This window comes from Rhipicephalus sanguineus, chromosome 10 (assembly GCF_013339695.2).
Source record: "Rhipicephalus sanguineus isolate Rsan-2018 chromosome 10, BIME_Rsan_1.4, whole genome shotgun sequence".
Taxonomy (NCBI): Eukaryota; Metazoa; Arthropoda; class Arachnida; order Ixodida; family Ixodidae; genus Rhipicephalus; species Rhipicephalus sanguineus.
The window spans coordinates 50,537,118-50,557,277 of NC_051185.1; the positions used below are offsets into that span (position 1 = coordinate 50,537,118).

General features: G+C 46.2%; 1 protein-coding gene across 2 annotated transcripts in view; it reads right to left on the bottom strand.

Moving 5' to 3' along the window:
• The window catches only part of LOC119371849 (uncharacterized), a 51,320-nt gene extending 32,711 nt beyond the window's left edge, over nt 1-18,609 (bottom strand). The window contains exons 1-3 of one of the 2 annotated variants that reach the window (XM_037642315.2): nt 18,249-18,609; nt 15,260-15,310; nt 5,739-5,895 (exon numbers count right to left, since the gene is read on the bottom strand). In XM_037642315.2, the coding sequence (XP_037498243.1) occupies nt 5,739-5,895; nt 15,260-15,310; nt 18,249-18,281 (241 nt within the window). In that variant the 5' untranslated portion in view covers nt 18,282-18,609. The remainder of the gene's footprint in view (nt 1-5,738; nt 5,896-15,259; nt 15,311-18,248) is intronic. The other variant, XM_049419569.1, reaches the window with a different exon arrangement.
• Nucleotides 18,610-20,160: the final 1,551 nt, after the last annotated feature.

Consider the following 20,160-nt stretch of genomic DNA (forward strand, 5'->3'; position numbering starts at 1 on the left):
TACTTTCATTGTCAAAACCTTGCCTACTGTATACAGAAGATAGGGCACACCCAGCGAGGGTATCATTACTCCTAAAACGTAATTACATGACATCACATGTGACTTTTCAAAATTTCTTAACTGTAATTAAGTTACATTACTAAGATCAGCTGGTCGAAAGTAATGACACTACATTACTATTACTTCTCAAAAGTAATGAAATTACCTTAAAATTACTTTAACAAAAGTTTCCCATTCCTGCACAACTCATACACACCTTATTTACATCGCATATGCTTTGAAATCTCAGGCAGCGTTGTTCAACTTCACACGTTTGATGTTTGGCCCTCACATGAACTGGTAATTGTTATTTTTTCGTCCCGTTCACGGTCAATTCTTTATGAAATATGGGAAGCGGGCACACCCCAGTTTACTAAATAGTAAATGGGAAAGTAATCGGTAACTTGCTTGAAATTACCCGCTTGAATTAATTCATTACATTACTCATTATACAGCAAAAAGTAATTTAATTAGTGTAATATTGATACATTCAGGTCTGGGTGTATACATTATTTAGGGCGTCTTGATGCTCACCAGTGTTAATGCAGCTGCCGCGGTTTCCGCATTTTCGATGGAGGTGAAAGCGCTTGAGGCCCGTGTACTTAGATTTAGGCGCACGTTAAAGAACAAAAGGTGGTCGAAATCTCCGGAGCCCTCCACTACGGCGTCCCTCATAATCATACTGCGGTTTTGGGACGTTAAACCCTAGATAATAAAATAATAGCTGCACGGGTGTTGATTAGGGGAAGAAGGGTGTAGCCGATAAACTATAGCTGTCATTAAAGGGACACTAAATGTGAAACAATGATTTAGTTAAGATTCATAAATCGTATTTGCAAAACTCTAACGACGTTAATTTCACCATCATACGTTTATTAATAGGGAGGAAAATCAAGGCCAAAGTTTCCTTTTTAAATCTCGCGCCAAAATCTGCGCGCGTGACGTCACGGGTTTTAAAGTGTGTTTTTCGAATTTTGCGACATTGGCTCAACGAAATTTCCCGAAACTTGGTATGTCAAGTCCATGGCCCCCTCAGAGGACAGTCTACTTCGTTCGTACCGATTAGGAACTACGTAGGCCCTAGTGGAAGCCGTCAAAATCTACGATGTCACGGCGATTGGTGCGGAAACTTCAAGGTGGCGTTGCCCCAAGCGCATTTTCTTTTCGCGCGTTTTCTCGCTTACCAAGCGTGTTCTCGCGGCAAGCGTGGTATTTACTAATACCATAATGATCTTTCTCTTTAGTGTCCCTTTAAGAATAAGAAAAGGGGGAACTGCATGCATTTACGCGAGGAAAGACGGTAGGCATAATACAGGCTATGCAATTTTATCAAACTTTACTACGGTTGTACTACACATTTCGCCTTGATTACACTTTTATACGATAATTTGCATGTCCCACTTTAAAAAAACTACATGTTTTTTTTACCTAATGGGATCTCTCAAATTACTTCTCTATTTTCTGCTGAACCAAGAACTTCATCTGAATGCCATGTTCACTTCCCATGAAGGGCTCCGCACAAAAAATGGAATTGGGTTGGCCACGTAGTGTGCAGGGAACAGAAAGTTCGTGTTCCTTAAGACTTTGAAAAGGGACGCCCGGTGAGGTGAAGCGCAGTCTAGGACGGCAGATAATTAGACGGCGTGATGAAATTAGACAACGAGCAGGCATGCCGCGTAATTACAGCTGACGCAAGCCAGTGGTAATAGGAGAACCCTGGAAAAGGCCTTCGTCCTGGAGTGCACATAAAAAAAAAAGGGAAGACGGCGATAATGTAAAGGCCTCTCCAAACTACGTTTTACCACATTTAGTAATGTGTATGCATTTATATAGCTCGAGTTGAAACGTCAATTTATTTATTTATTTATTTATTTATTTATTTATTTATTTATTTATTTATTTATTTATTTATTTATTTTCGTACTCTCAGGGCCCGGGGGCATTACAGAGAGGAGTGGTCTGACAACAATACATCAATAACTGCAATTTCGAAGGCGGCAGATTCTTCGATTGCAGCAATGGAGGCAGGAAGATGGTTCCAGTCGCTGCTTGTTTGCGGCAAAAGAGAAGCATGGCAAGTGTTAGTGCGGCATATGGGAAGTTTAATTTTAAGATGATGGCCGAACCGTGGTGATACATAGTCCGGGGGAAGGAAAATATCATTTTTAAGTGTTGGATTCGTGTAAAAGATATTGTGAAATAGGTACAGGTGGAAGTACTTACGGCGTGACTTCAGTGTTGGTAGACCTAGGGTAGCTTTCATTGAAGAAAGCTACCCATTCATTTGCTCATACGGTGCAAGAAAAGATTTGTAGTCCGCATTTATGGACCTATTGGTAGGCTAAAGCTGGTCGATAGAGTAACCTTGATTTTCATGCTAGTTCATATTTGTCCTTCCCTAGTCTTCCGTCACCGTTCCTGCAGCTTTGTATTACTTATCTCTATCACGGGCAAATTTAATTTCCCCCCAAAGCCCAAGGCTTCACATAAGGTGGTGTGCAAACATACAACCAGGTGGTTATCATTACATCCAACTGAAAACATGTTCTGTCATTCCCTTAGCTTTCCACCGCTAAACGCCCTCCAACGTAGCTCAGTGTAACCAATCACGTACCACTATACATCGGACATCACAGAAAGAAAGACTTCAGTTATTTGACTCTCAACAAAGAACATACGCTATACCACAAAGTTTCATAATGGTATACTAGAAGGACATCAGGTGCCAGTGTCTATGTGAGTGGCCGCTATGACGCTTCAGCCAGCATGGGAATGATGGGTAGTATACAGATTTGTCGGAGCTTCGTTCCTTCGGCTCCGTGTGGCTCCGCGCAGCCTGCAGCCGCTCTGATGCATGACGAAGTTAGCAGATGTTCAGCAGTCCCACTCCACCATGCACCCTGACCCTTCTAGGCTCACCAATTCAAATCAGCTCGCAAGGTTCACAAGGAGCAGTTACTTTATCCGAAACAAAAGCCAAAACGCAACAACAAACAAAGCCACAAGTGCGTTCGAAGCCGCAGGCACGAAGACTAAGCAAATCCATGTACTACCCGTCATTTCCATGCTGGCGGAACGATCGCAGCGCCGCTGTTCCCTCTAGTAAATATTGTAGGAAACTTCTTCTTCTTCTGTGATTATTGAGGAAAGGAAAAAGGCACCTAATTTCTGTCTGCCTTCAGGCGACACGGCGCAGTGCATTGTAGGGGTGGGGGTAAGGAGGGAATGAAAGAATAGTAGAAAAAAAATAGAGAAAGAAGTGATAGAGCCATCCATCCAACGAAGAGAAAAGAGGACAGGAAAGATGTGGGAGACGATCACGGGAGTTCAGGGACGGACCACGAAACACAGTCAGGGGCACGGTGCACAACATCGACGAAGCGGCGAAGGCCCCGACGATGAGCGGTGCACGGCATAGCGGGCGAGGCGACCGTCACGGGGCGCCGATCAGCGAGAGGTACGAGGAGTAATCCAGGACATCGCGGCTGGCACGTCCGTCTTGCTTGAAATCCAGCGAGCGAATCCCGAAACTCTATGCGCGACAGGAGCGCATGCATCGCTACCCACACTACCCACAAACGGTGCAAGGTTGAAAGGCAGCGCGCGCCCCCTGCTGGTGGCGGCTGGTGCCAAGAGGGTTGTGAAGTTCCATGCAGGGAATTTTCCTTTTCTTTCGGGGAATTTTCAGCCGTCATTTTTAACGAAAAGGAAAAAGGGAATGTTTGCGATATTGCAGGTAATTTGCGGAGATGGCGAAATTCCCCTAATGGTGACCAATATACATAATGGTCAGAGTGCGCTTTCGGCTTCTCCAATCGGTTGTGGCGTATGCAGTCCGTAAGAGCGTAGCCCTTCAGATTTCTTTCTCATAATTATGTGGAGCGATTTCTAGTTCACCACGAGTGTTAGATTGAAACCGACATATGCAGAATCCACTCAAAGGGGCCATGACATGGTCACCCAAGAATTTGCGCTTTACAGTGAAAAAATTGGCCGCGTATCTGCGTGCTTCGCTGCAAATGTCGTCAAAAGCCGATAGTTTTCTGCCGGCCGTACTATACGAGCCCTCCTCCTCTATGTTGAACCGCCGCATCTGACTCATAGCGTCGCATTTTCAGCGCAGCCTAAGAAACATTAGGGTCTTTAGAATTACTTATCTATGTATCTTCTAGTAAAGGAACACACCAACTAATACTTATGTATTGAGGTTGCGCCTCAGATATGTGTAGCGTTTGCTTTTTGATCGACGATGTTCACATGTATGAACGGCCGTACCAGTTCAAGATGGCTGGGCGTTCCGCAAGTGGTCAAACTTTGGCCGAGTGGCTGAATCGGGTGACAGACAGACAAACAGAAAGACAGACAGACCAAAATTTCTGCGTTTAAGTTCCCTAAGAAAGACTATCGTCTTTAAAACAGAAGCAAACGGTCTATTGTGCCTATACGTTTAAGGAAAATGAACTGTAAACGAATATTTCAGTGCAAAACAAGCACTAGAAGTCGCCGGCTTTAAGACCCGCCCACCGCCAGCGACCGCCATTTTGCCATGGCGTGTGTGATGTCACGTGCCGCATGTAGCAGAACTGTGTTTTTCTATCAGGTTTCAGCCGTAGAAAATCTTTCGATTTCAGTGCCAAGCTGAACTTATCTTAAATAGCTCGATTGCACGCGATGCTGAACAAGGAAAGAGAATTGTTCACGGGCATGCAGACGTTCCAGCGCAGCGAGCCGCTTGTTACGTCACGGCTCGCGAGTGCGCCAGTGTTGCCAGATTATCAGACCGCTTCGTGTTTGTAAAAATATTCAATTATAAGTTAAGCGCTTGACCAAATGCTCTAAAATTTCGCCAGTTTGTTTGAGAACGCACAAGGATTAACGCACGTAACACAGATTATGACCGAAAATTGGTGTCATGGCCCCTTTGCAACACATGAGTTATGAAGGCCACGCTTTTGTGTTGTACAGGAGCACAGGCGCTAGTCATGATTGAAACAGTCGTAAGTTTGTCACACACATGCATTATATATATATATATATATATATATATATATATATATATATATATATATATATATATATATATATATATATATATACATACATATATATACCTTTTCGTCCACTTTACTTTCTTCACATTTATATATCCTAATTTCTACAAATAACACCTCCTATACTTTCCTTGGCGTTATTGTCTGTTAGTTCTCATTAATATTGTAATAATAATAATAATAATAATAATAATAATAATAATAATAATAATAATAATATCTGGGGTTTAACGTTCCAAAACCACGATATGATTACGAGAGACGCCGTAGTGGAGGGCTCCGGAAATTTCGACCACCTGGAGTTCTTTAACGTGCACCTAAATCTAAGTACACGGGCCTCAAACTTTTTCGCCTCCATCGAAAATGCAGCCGCCGCGGCCGGGATTCGATCCCGCGATCTTTGGGTCAGCAGTCGAGCGCCATAACCACTAGACCACCATGGCGGGGCTCAATACAATATATACAACAATATATATATATATATATATATATATATATATATATATATATATATATATATATATATATATATATATATATCCTGGGATTTTCGGCGAAGTAGGCAGGGAAAAATGTGCGAAAAGGGAATTTCCATGACTCGGAATGGGAATCCTAGGCCTAGTACGGAACATCACTGGCTATACGTACTGTCGGCGACGAGCACGAGGATGCCCCTGGGAGCCGCGCCGAACGGTTGGCGCAACGTCTGTCGAATCAGCGACGTCGTCCGCGTCATCCTCGGCTCACCCGTAGGCACTTCGACGAGTTCGGCAATTCCCACGCCGTCCGAACGGCTCGATGTCGGCTGCGTGAGTGAAAGACGCGCGAACGTTGAGCTCGGGAAGAGTAAAACGAAGGGCACAGTTCGAGCGTATTGGTTCACACACTGTTGTGTTTTGCCCGGATTCTCGAGTGTCCGTTTTAGGGCAGGTGTCTGAAAGCGTCTATACGTGGGCACATGGACAATTGAGCGATGTTTTGGAGTAGCGCACGCAATACTAAAAGAACAGCTCATAAATAATAAACAATTGAATGCGTACCAAGCTATACCCATGATTGAACTTGTCAACTTGCTGAACATGAAGTAACTACTTTTATATCATACACCATGAAGATACGAGGTTAATGACTCGCACTGAAGTATTCCTTGGCCGGGCAGATGCTTCAGAATATTTTGCACTGTGCGGCGACTCACTCACTCACTCACTCACTCACTCACTCACTCACTCACTCACTCACTCACTCACTCACTCACTCACTCACTCACTCACTCACTCACTCACTCACTCACTCACTCACTCACTCACTCACTCACTCACTCACTCACTCACTCACTCGCTCGCTCACTCACTCACTCACTCACTCACTCACTCACTCACTCACTCACTCACTCACTCACTCACTCACTCACTCACTCACTCACTCACTCACTCACTCACTCACTCACTCACTCACTCACTCACTCACTCACTCACTCACTCGTTATCGGGAGTCGCAAATCGTCGCGACCGATCACTCCGTCCTACTCTTGACAAAGCATGACAAACTGTACAAACAAGACAGCACTAATCAAAAGCGCGCAGTGGACCGTCACGAATTCTGTACTACTATCTTATCTCCTCCCAAACCCTTTCGCGTGCTTATCACACGGAGTTGCCGGACGCGTCTTCTTCGATTTATCTCCGAATCATCGCTGATTCCTTTCTGAAAAGCGCCTACTTGACCGGCTGACCAGCACGCTCGGATGAGCAGCCTCTACAGCAACGTCCAGTTAGGTCCCGAAGTCGGGAGACGCGAGAGACGAAAAAAGCGCGATGCCATTGGAGCGCGAAACGTGGCTGGCGAAAGGACTCACCGTTTACATAGCGCTCAGAGGGGATTAATAAAGAAAAAAAAGTTAAGTGACCCTAATGCAAGACTTATGGGTCTGAGAGTGGCACTCGCACTGACTGTGTTGGTAAAGTTGTGATTAACTGTGAGCCATCCTATTTTTCTTCTCATTCGGTGAATTGATCCTTGCCTTCAACGCAGAAATTTGGGCTAGTTGTTGGGTGTAGAACTTGTGCATCTTAGCAAGCGCAACAGAACAAGCCTGGAAGAAAGAGACCATCCTGTTTACGTGTCTGTCTTTCTACTGTGCTTGTTGTGTTGTGCTTGCTATCATCCTTGCCGCCCGGCAACACCGCAAGCTCTCTGCACCTAACGTGGTTTCGCTCTTACTCCAGGACAGGAAGTCGTGCAAGCTTTCCTCACCTCACCTGGTAATGCATTGCCTCCGGGATCGGCACATCTTAGACCACGCGTTTATCTCGTGTGGTGACGTCATCGCGTGACATCATTTTGTGACGTCACAATGATGTCATAAAATTTGGAGAGATCTGACATCATCACGTTACTTTGCATCATTCGTGTTGACGCCGACTCCGACGGTCACTTTTCTCGTTACATGAAGTATGTAAGGCTTTTTTTGCCTTGAAACATAACTCTTCACTTGAACCCAAACCGTCAATTCCGTACCAGAATTGCTGTTTGTAATAATTGCTACTAACTAATATGACTCCAATTTCAGTTTATGACATAACTTAACGTCTACTCTATAACTCTTAGCTTAACCCACTCCATCCCTTTTATATACATTTTTATTTTAGAGCGTAGCTCTTAGGCGCCCTTTCCTGCGTTGAGCGGCGTCGCCGTTGGCGTAACCGATAGAGCGAACGAGGACGAAAGAGAGCGCACGCGGAGTCTGTCTATATCACAAGCCACTGCCCTCTAACCTCGCTTTCCTCCTCCGTCACGTGCGCTGCGGCTGGCATCGCTTGTCTTAGCGGGGCGTAGCACTCGAGCGCTGGCAGTTTCTGTGGCAATATGTAATGAATCTGACATCGCTACAACTGCGGATAGCCGAAACTTCAAACACAGTAGCCGTCAGGGGCGTAGCCAGAAATTTTTTTCGGGGGGGGGGGTTTCAACCATACTTTATGTATGTTCGTGCGTGCGTTTGTATGTGTGCGTGTATATATACGCAAGCAAAACTGAAAAATTTCGGGGGGGGGTTTGAACCCCCCAACCCCCCCCCCCCCCTTGGCTACGCCGCTGGTAGCCGTTGCCCCAACGCGAAGCTGCGCTCATATTTCGCGTTAGGCAGTATCGTAATCGTCGGTGAATTTTCCTTATCAAGGTTTTCGGACAACTCGCACCGGCGCTTGACGAGGGTGGTCCAGAAGACGGCAAACAATGTCGTTCGGTACTCGTGCAACTTAGGAAAGAAACAATTTCTCTCCACGAAATTAATGTTGCCATCGAAACACAGGCGTGCGCTCAGAAACAAGCAATCAACGTTACACATATCTGTGAAGGGGCCTGCTGTACCGAAGAGGAGTACCGAAAGAGGGCCCCGCTAATGCTGTCGTCGAGTTTCCATTTGCGACGGGGCCGGGAGATGGTGTCCACGGCGCAGTCGTCGCAAGCGTAACATATACGGACGGACGTCCGTTCGCTTTCTTACCTTTGTCGCTATCTTTATTTTTATTTTTGCGCCGGCTATTATATCGCCCTTTCTTCGGTCGAGAGAGACGACGAGGAGAATACGGCATCGATTACTAATCACTGCAGCCCGTTCCCGGAACAGCTTGTGTCGCTCGTTTCGCAGCGTCGTTTTTCTTCGTTTCGCATCGTCTCTCGGTGGCCTTACAAGTCCACGCATATGCTGCATCGAGCACCCATTTCTCAGCCAGCTGTCTCACGCTTAAAGGAAGTCTGCATCGCTTTCTGTTTCCTTCGGGTTAGGAACTTTGTTTTAGTCTTGTTTATAATAATAATAATAATAATAATAATAATAATAATAATAATAATAATAATAATAATAATAATAATAATAATAATAATAATAATAATAATAATAATAATAATAATTTCTAATAGTGTCATTGGTATAAATATGAACTTCTAATAAAAAAATTCGGCAGATCCCACGTACCGTTGGAGTCGATGTTATGCGAAGCATGCGGCGGGTAGGTGACTGTGGCGTAACTTTTTTTACTGAGCGACACGTTACAAAATGACGCTAAAGATTTGTATAAATTTTATACGCACACATATGTATGTTGAAGAGCCGCATATGTGTAATATAACCAGTTGTTTACGGTTGGGTAACGCTGCCAACGGCAACGTGGGTATTACCAACACCAGAAGCGGTAAGCTGATATGTAGTGCTTATACGTGTCCCGAGAACGCACGCACGTTTCACGAACCCGTGTGCATGTGTGCAAGCCGTCCTTGACAGTTCTTGAACAAGGGCATCATCACCGTGATCAGTGAGCATCAGCAGCTTGTCATGACTTGTTATAGGATCCGGTCGTAATTGTGGTGATGAGGGTTCCATGTGTGGTGAAGTATATGGTATAGTAGAGCTTATACATTGCACGGGTCCTTATCTCCCCTCTCTACACAGATTGTGTGACCGTACCATCGTTGCCCTTCCATATTTCTTGTGTTGTGTTAATATATGATGGCCTGTCCTTCTGACATTTTATGGCGAAAGCATTAAAATGGGAGCGGTAGTGGCGATGCATCAAAAGCGGTAGTGGAGATGCATTAAGTGCACTATATAGAACTACACCAAGGCCTACACAAGAACAGCATGAGCACAGGATTTAGTGCGGGCTTTAGAACTACACCAGGGCCCGCACAACAACGACATTATTTTCTACGCTCACGGACAACTTTGCAGTGAAGGGAAAGCTACGGGGACGGAGCTTGTGCCCATGCACTCCTACATACGCGAGGTAGTCCGGTTTGGCGCGCGCTTCGCATACCGCTGTGGAAATTGAGGCTGCCCAGCATAAACGTCTCATGCCAATCGCTTTGTCTGCCTAGACAGCCATTTGTGTGTGAAGATCGTCGCCAAAGCTATTACCATCAGTTTCAAGACAGACCACCCAACGACATCGACGGCAGCAGAACTTGCCGCTCTTCGCGCTGCACTTGCCGCTCTTCGCGCTGTAGTCAACCGCGCACAGCCTCAAGGATGGTCAATCTTCTGCGATTCGAAGGCAGCCCTGCAATCTTTGCTATCAGCCCTGCGAAACGGACCATACGAGCAGCTGGTCATCGAGGTTAGGTATCTCCTACATACTTCGTTAGAGAAAGGGCACCACGTGACATTTCAGCGGCTGCCAAGTCACTGCGGCCTGATAGGCAATGAACACGCTGACAATGCTGATCGATCAGCCCTTCAAGGTGACAGGCTCGAGGCAATACCTCTATCAAGGACCGATGCTGCTAGCTAACTTCGAGTGGCCGCACAAGAAATGACTTCCTGCACTTGTAACACAACAAGCAGACTTCACAACCACCACCGCCACTGCCCGACCACTTTACGGCTTCAGACATCTACGGGACTACGCCAAAATGATGATACTCTTCTTTGCCGTTTATGGCTAAGAGTGGCTTTCACAAGGTCATTCTCCTTTCGAACCGAAATTGCTGACAACCCGTATTGTGACAACTGTGGTAGCGAGGAGACACTACAGCACATCTTCTGCGACTGTCCTCGCTACAATGCGCAGAGGAAATCCATCGCAGTCGCTCTTGCTCGCATAGATCCCAGACCGATGACGGCAGAAATCATTCTGGAATGTCATCCTGAGAGGTCATCGCGGGTGACTGCGACGAAGGCAGTGCTCAACTTCTTGAAAGCATCAGACTTGCACCGGCGGTTATAGACTAACGGCGTTGATCATGACTGTGAGATGTGTGTGACTGTTTGTGCGTGCGTGCTCTCCTTCTCTCTCTCTCTCTTTATATCCTCCCCATCCCTTCCCCCAGTGCAGGGTAGCATACCGGTCCCTCTAGACTGGTTAACATCCCTGCCTTTCCTTTCTCTCCTGTTCCTTCCTCAGAAGAAAACAGCTGTTGTATATTTTTGGCCACTTGCAGTTAGAATACAGAATAATTTATGAAAATAATACTCACTTAATAAGCTTCACTGAACACAGTGTTCGACTGTTCGTCGGTTAGACAATTTTACTGGCACTCTTTCCCGTTTACTACGTTTCAATGACTTACTAATCACTTCAAGTTTTCATCCTGTCAAGAAACAGGAAGAAGAACTCTGGCAAAAAACAAAAAGCAAAAAGGGGGAGGGGAAGTGGAGAGGGGAAGGGGAGAGGGGGAATGGTGAGGGGGAGTGGAGAGGAGGTGTGTGGAGAGGGTATGCACATGCGCAGTAAGGGTGGTCACGCCGCACACCACCACCGGACAGATACTGCCGTTTACTGCCGACTGCCGGGAGATACGCCGGACAACGGAGACGTGACAATGTTAGACTAAGAGGAGCTACGCCCCTAAAACGTTTTTAAAACAACTCGGCGAGTTCACAGCCCCGTAGAAAAATTTCGGAGTGGTGTCAGCACTATGGCAAGTAAACATGTATATAATCGACGCTAAACAGGCAGCGTTCTACAAAAAAGCATACACACTTAACAGAAATGTGTTTGATACATTTCCGTACTTAAGTACTTAGTGACAGAATAGTGAAATCAATTAGAAATCAATACAAAACGTTTTTTAGAAAGATGAAAATCTGAGTTATTCATTTACCAGTACCTACAAGTACGCCCCGCCACGGTGGTCTAGTGGTTATGGCGCTCGACTGCTGACCCGAAGGTCGCGGGATCGAATCCCGGCCGCGGCGGCTGCATTTTCGGTTTAGGCGAAAATGTTTGTGGCCCGTGTACTTAGATTTAGGTGCACGTTAAAGAACCCCAGGTGGTCGAAATTTCCGGAGCTCTCCACTACGGCGTCTCTTATAATCATATCATGGTTTTTGGGACGTTAGACCTCAAATAATATTATTAATACCTACAAGTATTAGCTTGTCACAAACAGCCATTTACAACCACACAACACAATTCGATACCACATTGTCGTTTTTTTATCGATTACAACGATTCATTCAGATGGCGAATCCACTTCATCTGCCGAATTCGGCGCATGACTTCAGATTTTGAGCAGCAAACTTGAATCAACCCGCCAGAGTGCTTGAAAATGTTTTGCTTTCTATGCACAAACTTATCTCGCACTTTAGAACTTAAATATTTAAAATCGTATCAAATGGAACAACAAGGGCAATGCGACTTAGTCGGACGCATGTCGTGGAACATTACTATAATCATGGTGCACATAATTAACTTTCGAAGCTTAGGCCCGCGATCAGAGTGAACAGTGGCCGCGGATGGACAAGAGAAGTGCGGCCGGGCGAAGCGGGTGTTTTCTGCGCGAGAGGAGGCGGGGTGGGTAGGGCATTGACGTCGATGCATCGGGAGGAGCGTTATTAATTAAAGACGTCTTAGATTAACAGCTCTCTCCTAACGACTTCCCATCGCACCCACGATATTCTTATTCCCGTCTTTCGTTCCCGTTTAACTATTCACTCGTCTTTTTTGTTTGCAAAACGTCTTCGAGCCTGCTACAGAAGAAGCCTTCCTTTCCTATACCATTTTGAAACTCGCTCTTTGGCAGATATCGCGGAGCTGAAGACATTCATTTTTTTTAATAAATTCCTTTCTCTCCAATACATAATGCAGTCCCTTAATAATCCTCGGCGCCCCCCTCAGTCTTCGCTGAGCGATAGCGTCTTCATCATATTGAGCGGCCTCTACTAGGCAATCGGTTTACGAGGCCGGCGCCGTAATCCCCACTGCTCCCCGGGGAGCGCGGTGGTCACTTTATGGTGCGGTGCGCTAATTGGCATATTTTCCCTCTGGTTTCAGTTCGCGCATAAATTCATTCTCTCCAGGGCTATTCTTCGCTCGAACGGCCTCATCGAACTTTCTTCTTCGTATTATTTTTGTCAGATATCGAGATATAGTAGCACGGAAACTTCAATGTACTGGTCCGGTGGAAGAAAAAAAATAGGAGATGCAGAAGAATCAGAAAGGATATGGTAATGCGTTATCGACACGCCAAATACTGCTGCGCGTGAAGACAGTCTATAACCTCGACGATAACTTCATCTTCGTTTCTAACTGAAGCACACCTCGTTACTGCGTATTTCGTTATACACCAGTCCGACCCTTTAAAGGGACCCTTAACCACTCCGAGTTCAAAGACGGGAGAGTTGTTTTCTCGCCTTGACGACCCTGTCTACAAGACGCTATCTCATTTTCGCCACTTATTTCTTCATAGAAAACGCAGGAAATGTCAGCACTAAGCGTTGAGCCTATCAGGATTTTGCGCTTTTCGGATGAACGCTGTTATCTCCGCTTGCACAGTCGAAAACGTGCAAAACAAAGGGATTTTAGTTGATCGCGCTCGATACTCATGCGAGACAGGGCAGAACGGGCGTGCCACGACTGCATGGCAAAGCCGCGTAGGAGACAATTCACAACTGATATCCCCCCGTACATAGACCAATAGAGAGTTTGTTTCCTCGTGACGTCACGTGAACAGAGTGCTGGCGACACGAATTGTGCCGGAAAGACGAGAAACGCCAGGACAGAATAACGCGCTCGTTCCTTGTATATTCAGAGGAGGTTTATAAGGCAAGAGGAGCCAATTGATTAGACTGAAAGATTGCGTTAAAAAGAGGCGCCTCGTTTGAGTGCGACAAGAAAATGAGAAGCGAAGGAACCAATTAGAGATATTTATCGCCTTTCGAGAATGACGCATGGCTTTTGCGAAAAGGTAGCTCCATTCTCTCATTCGCAAAGAAGAGTAGAAAAAAAATGTTTTTTCGTAGAGATTAAGTGATGCGCGTGCACCGAAGTAAAACGTATTCGCCAGTTTCGTAAAATTACACTATAGAGTTTAATAAAATTACACTATATGGAAATCTGGCGCTAGTGTCTATAGGAGCGTGGCGCTTCAGCCAGCGTGGTTATGGTGGGTACAGTAGATGAATTTGCCTAAGCTTCGTTCTTTCAGCTGTGTGTGGCGTTTTGAGTTTTTGAATGAGGTAATTATCAAACAGGTTCAACAGTCCCACTTCACCACCTTGACCCCTTTTAAGTTCATTTCAAACCAGCTCACGAAGTTCGCAACAAGCCATTCTTTTATCCGAAAGAAAAGCCAAAACACAGCAGTAAGCAAGCTCACAAGCACGTTCAAAGCCACAAACACGAAGACTAGACAAATTCATGTACTACCCATCATTACCATGATGGCTGAACGATCGCAGAGCCACAGTTCCCTCTAGTAAATATTGTAGGCAACTCTATTTGTTCAACCGTGGCCTCCGCGATCAGCTCCGGCAGCGCGCCGCTGCCGGAGGCCACATTTCAAGTCGGCGTAAGGTTACTCTTCGCCGAAATATCGGGAAACGAATCCGGGTGCGGCAACGCGACGCTCACGTCGTCTGATGGCGCGGTGATGAACCACGGCAATAGTTACGTGATGCGCGCCAAACAGATAGTGCTGTGCAAGAATAAAAGGGATCGACACAGCGGTCCGCGATCAGCCATATCGGGCCACAGATATTGCAATGTAGAGCTGCGTAAGCGGTGCGAAAAGAATACAAGGAAAGAAGAAAAAACACATAAAGAAGCAAATACCGTTATCATATTTACAGTTGAGCCTCGTTATCACGAACACTAATGTCCCCCCGCGCGTGCGCGCACGTACGCACACACACACACACACAAACACACACACACACACACACACACACACACACACACACACACACACACACACACACACACACACACACACACGACACACCTATAGCAAGAGTATAGGTTTCCGCTCTCTTCAACAGCTCCTCTCATACGCCACGTGCCCGTCTCTCTCTCGGAGGCGGCGGCAACAACAGTAGCACGCGATAGCGGAATCTCGGGCCGTGTTAGTATCGCCTTCCCAATTGTTGTTAGCGTACCTTCGCTTCCCGGTGGAGGCCTAAACCATGCAGCAATGAAAGCCAAAGTACGGACACCCTCCCGCTCCTATACTTAATTGCATCTACCTCAAATTTTCGCTCACAGACAACGCTAAGTTTTCGCTCACAGCAAATGACGCCGCCGCCGTCACTGACACCGGAATTTCTGCGAAACGAGCCCTTTAAGGCTATCGCGTTAAAATTATGAATGAAGCATGTTTGACAAACAGGCTTTCAGGTGTGTTTGTTTCTTTTTCGATTCTGAAATGGGTGAATATTCGGGTTGATCACTTACTTGAGCACGCCGAGCATATGCAGTCACTGTAGAGGCGACGAGAAAGCAGAGCTGAAAAAACAGAACGTGGAACAAATCAAGTTGTGTGAACACTTCATTGGTCTGTCAACATTTCACTTTCACTAGTCGGTGTTAATACCTGCCCCGTATCAAAAATTTATTTTTGATCCGCTTTTTTAACGTCAGTCGGCATTTTTATTCCACCATCTACACAACTCAACTAACGTATTAGCGTTTTAGCCCATCCATCGGTGAAACAACGTCTCTGAAGCTGATATTTCAATATATTTATCCATCCGAGTCATCATTACAAGAAAAAAAAATTGCGGGAAGTTTGCACTACGTCGCGCAAAGCTTGAGCAAGCGAAGGGGGTCGGTCCTCAAATCTTCTGGCTAACGCCGGCTACTTGCTTCCTTTCTCTATCTCTCTTTAGCTCTTTCTCTCTCTATCTTTAATTCTCTGTCTTTCTCTCTATTTCTGTCTGTCTTCCCTTTCTTTCCTCATTTTTAGTGGACCAGCGGTGACTAGTGGGATGAACCCAGTTTACGTGGCACATCCGTGATGATGATCATAGTTTTTTGTGGTCATCCATTTGACATCGAGCTTTAATAGCTTCGCTGTTAAAACAAATCGTTCAGACACCTTAATTTTAGCATTTGGGCTTTTGCGTGCCCGAACCATGATATGATTATGAGGCACGTCGTAGTGGATGGCTCCGGAAATTCCGACCATCTGTTGTTCATTAACGTCCACTGACATCGCACAGCGCGTGCACGGGCCTCGAGCATTTCGTCTCCATCCAAATGCGACCGCCGCGGCCGGGATCGATGTATACACCCGGCGACAGGTGCATGCTGAAAACACGAGACCCACGGCGAACGCAGAATCTCTCTCGGCACCGTTAACGCGTGGCGCTTCCAATCTAATGCACGATTGGTCAGGTCGCAGAAACTACAACTGTCTGAAACGTTTAATCAGAATCTCTTTATCCAGGCGGAGCAATGACCTAACTTGTTTTTTTTTTTTTTTTTGCCCGTATCCTCTCACGTAATGTTTTGTTGCTGTGCTTTACGTCAATCAATTAGGAGTGGGGAGTAAACCGAGTGACTTTTAATGAAGATAATGATGAAAACTGGCTTTAACGGAAAGTTGCTACCCTTATAGAACGCGATTTTGCTTGGTGAAAACGTGGATATTGGTTCCTGCGCACGCTAGAAAAGAATAGCTTACGCCGACAATACTCGCTGATACTCTCGCGCAAGAGGCACGCGAAGCCTTCGTAAGCGGTCGAAACATCGAGGTGTTGAAATTTAGTTATACGCCGGGAACATAACGGTACGCAAACGCCGCGGTGAAAACGATAAGCTGCGATTATGTCCTTAATACGAGACAGTCACGCAATAGCAGGTGTATATGCTGTTATGAACCTTTTCGTCTGGCCTTCCTTGCATATTTTTCTTTCGATTTCAATGTGGTGATTTCAGTTGGAAGTCAGCATTTGCCCGTGTCAGCTCCCTTTCCGTCCGTTCGTGCTTTTTCTGTGCTGTTGAAATTTCCTTGACGATGAATTACCAATTCGCCTAAATGCTCACGTTAATTGGTGAGTTGAGCTTAAGGCAAGTTCAACACCTGTCTAAGTTATCAGTAGACTCAGATCTTCTCATTCATTTTAACCTGGTCTCGAATAGCGTATTTGCATGAGAAAGGTGAGACCTTTGATGAAAACCGGCGTTTGGCACGCGGCTCGGCTAACGTACAAACGAGTGCTATGAAAAATAGCTCAGTAGATTTGCTCGGAAAGAAACAGTCGAATAGGCAATAAGTGTCAGCAATCGTTGCTGGGCATATGGTCACTGGTCGAGCGAGCTTTGTCATTATAATTGAATGAAACTGGCTGTACAATATTCCTTGCTGTATTGTACGGCGCGTTTTTTTTTTTTTTTAGCTCTCCGTGCAGTCTGTTTGCAGGTCAAAGCGACCACATGTCTTCTAGAAAAGACACAGAATAATGTGCACGTTGCAAGATATAGCAAGACAGTAAAACGGAAGGAAAAAAAGAACACGAAACCATCTGTTATAAACAAATTTTAACGCTATATCATACCTAATGAGTCGGTTAGTCAAAGGAAAGAAATGTATCTGCCTGTCAGAAAGTTTATGAAGAGAGCCATCTTAACAGCGCCTCTCCCCCCGTAAATAAAGAACGCGCTGAATCTGAGAGGCGCCAGCATCCTGTGCGTTTGGCAGTTAGTCTTGGAAATGCGCTACTGCGCCTGAGCGTATATGTCTAACTCAGCAAAATAACGGCCTCTAAAAGCACTTGCGAACCGAAGAAAATGAAGATTCGTTCCTAACAGCGACACGAAACATCTGTAAATGACAAACGAAGCGACACGCCAGCGCGAAACTACTCAGCCTCATCTCGCATCGAGCCTATAGTTTGTCGACGCGTAGTACTCACGGACTGAAGCGCGACAATTTTGGGCTACGTAATGAACGTACTTCCAGCGTCGACAGTTCGTGCCATATTCGCGTAATTTTGACTCGGGACACTTGCATCAGAGCCGACATTAGCGCTAGACTCATGCCTTTCGCATCATGCATGCCTTTAGCGGCCAGACTTGCAGCGACATGACGCGGTTTTCACGACCAAATTGTCATAGCAGTCGTTATAATGCAGCCGACATAGCAGTCGTTATAAACGATGCCGCGTTTAAACCCGTGAGTATTGCACAAGAATTATCCGCGAAAGATCACCCGAAATACACGCATTCATCATTAAGAAAGTGGCGCCACAAAAGAAAAACAAAAAAACGAGAACACCTTTACCATACGAAGCCTTCGTTTGCATCATTATTAAGAGCGCCGTTTTCTTAATAATATATCCGTACCAACTCTCCCGACTGTCAGTCTTACTTACAGGCGTTCATGCGTAAATGGCAACAGCGTCATCAAATAAATGGGACGAATTTCCGGCGCAGTACTTACCAAAACACACACACCACGCCTGATGTCGGCCATGATGCTCTTCCCGAGACGAGAGTCGCCTCTTCTGCAGCCCGAAGCAAAGTTTCGATATGGATCCAGTTTCACAGTCGACGACTTTCAAGTTGACGCAAGCGCGTACGGACACCGGGCCACTTGGCGCGTTCCGATCTCACTCTCCCCTTGGAGTCTTGTCAGGAACGTGACGTCATCGTTGTCTCGATCCACGTGACTCGAGAGCTCCGAAACAGCAGCAGCAGCAGCGACTTCACGTTACTCAAGCGTGCGACGTCTCGAATGACAGCGGATCCCAGCGTCTTTGCGACGCTTCGGTGCAGGCAACACGAGCAGCGCTTGGACTGTTGCAAGCAGTAGCCCCGATGCTGTTTGAAGCTCGTGTGGCCGCTTACTCTCAGAGGGCGTTTTCTAGGCACGTGACCATTTTAACCTTATCACAGAGGGCATCTTTCAACCGCCTTTGCTGCATCTATCTGTGGGACGGCATTTCTTGTCTTGTTTTTCTCGCTCTGCGAGAACGAACGTGAGATTAAGCGTAAAAGGCCCGGGAGGGAGGTGGAAGTGTCGCGATTAAAGTTTAACTTTTCTTTGCTCACTTTCTCGTTCGTTTTCTCGTCTCTTGTCAGAAATAATCAGCGATGCGCGAGCTTCGCACGCGATGCTGTGGTACGAAGCGCACGAGGAACGAGTTTCGGAGTTTCACTCGTTGCTTAGCCAATGAAAGAACATTGTTCTCGATGCAAACGAAGTAAACAGTGCAAAGATGCAGCAAACTACGCCACATTTATCGTTAACACATGAGAAGGTGAGTAATTTGACCAAAGGGGCAAATGAATTAAAAACAAAACGGAGTCCATAGTGGAAGCAACAGGAAGGGGGCCTGTGTAGAATGAAGTTCGCAAAAGTCGCATGGGCTCAGGGGCGTAGCCAGAAATCTTTTTCGAGGGGGGGGGGGCGGGGTTCAACCATACATTATGTGTGTTCGTACGTGCGTTTGTATGTGAGCGTGTATATATACCCAAGCAAAATTGAAACATTTCGGGGGGGGGGGGGGGAGGGTTGAACCCCCCCAACACCCCCCCTTGGCTACGCCCCTGCATGGGTTAGAGGGCTCACAATGATCGCGTTAAAGTGGTAGATACTACGCGGGCCAAGTGTGCAGGCGTGGGATGCGGTCATCCAAGACAGACAGGATCGACGAGTCTCGACGACGATCACGATGGTTTTATCATATTCTCTATAAACGCGCCAGCCAGCGCAGAGGGTAAAGAAGTGCACTCTTTCAGGGCGCGGCACTTTTTCTATGCACTGCACCGAACAAGACGAACGGCCAGTGTGTGTGTGTGTGTATCGTGAAAAGGGGGGGGGGGTCCTTGGTTGAGTCACGTGGTCTTGTGTGGTGCGCGGGGGTGCAGCAATCTGTCGCGCCCCCAACTGTCTTTCTAGCGCGAAGGCAACAGTCGGACCCGAAGCCCGTCGTCTTGTTGATCCTGCTTAAAGCGGGTCTGTGTGCAATCCTGTCAGCGGAGGGGGGAGGGGGGGTGGAGCCGCTCTGTTATCTGAGCCGATGGGCGCTGCAACTGGAGGCCGGCGGGAAGTGGCGCGTGTTTTCTGTCGCGCGGAACGCGATTACCGCAGCAGAGGGAGAGGAGGAGAGTTAAAGCAAAGGAGCAGCGGTGTCTAGAAATTCCCGGAATATATGGAGTCTCAAGGCAACGAAGGCTGCACATCGAGAAACGTTCCGAATGCAGCTGCTGAAAAAATAGATAGATAGATAGATAGATAGATAGATAGATAGATAGATAGATAGATAGATAGATAGATAGATAGATAGATAGATAGATAGATAGATAGATAGATAGATAGATAGATAGATAGATAGATAGATAGATAGATA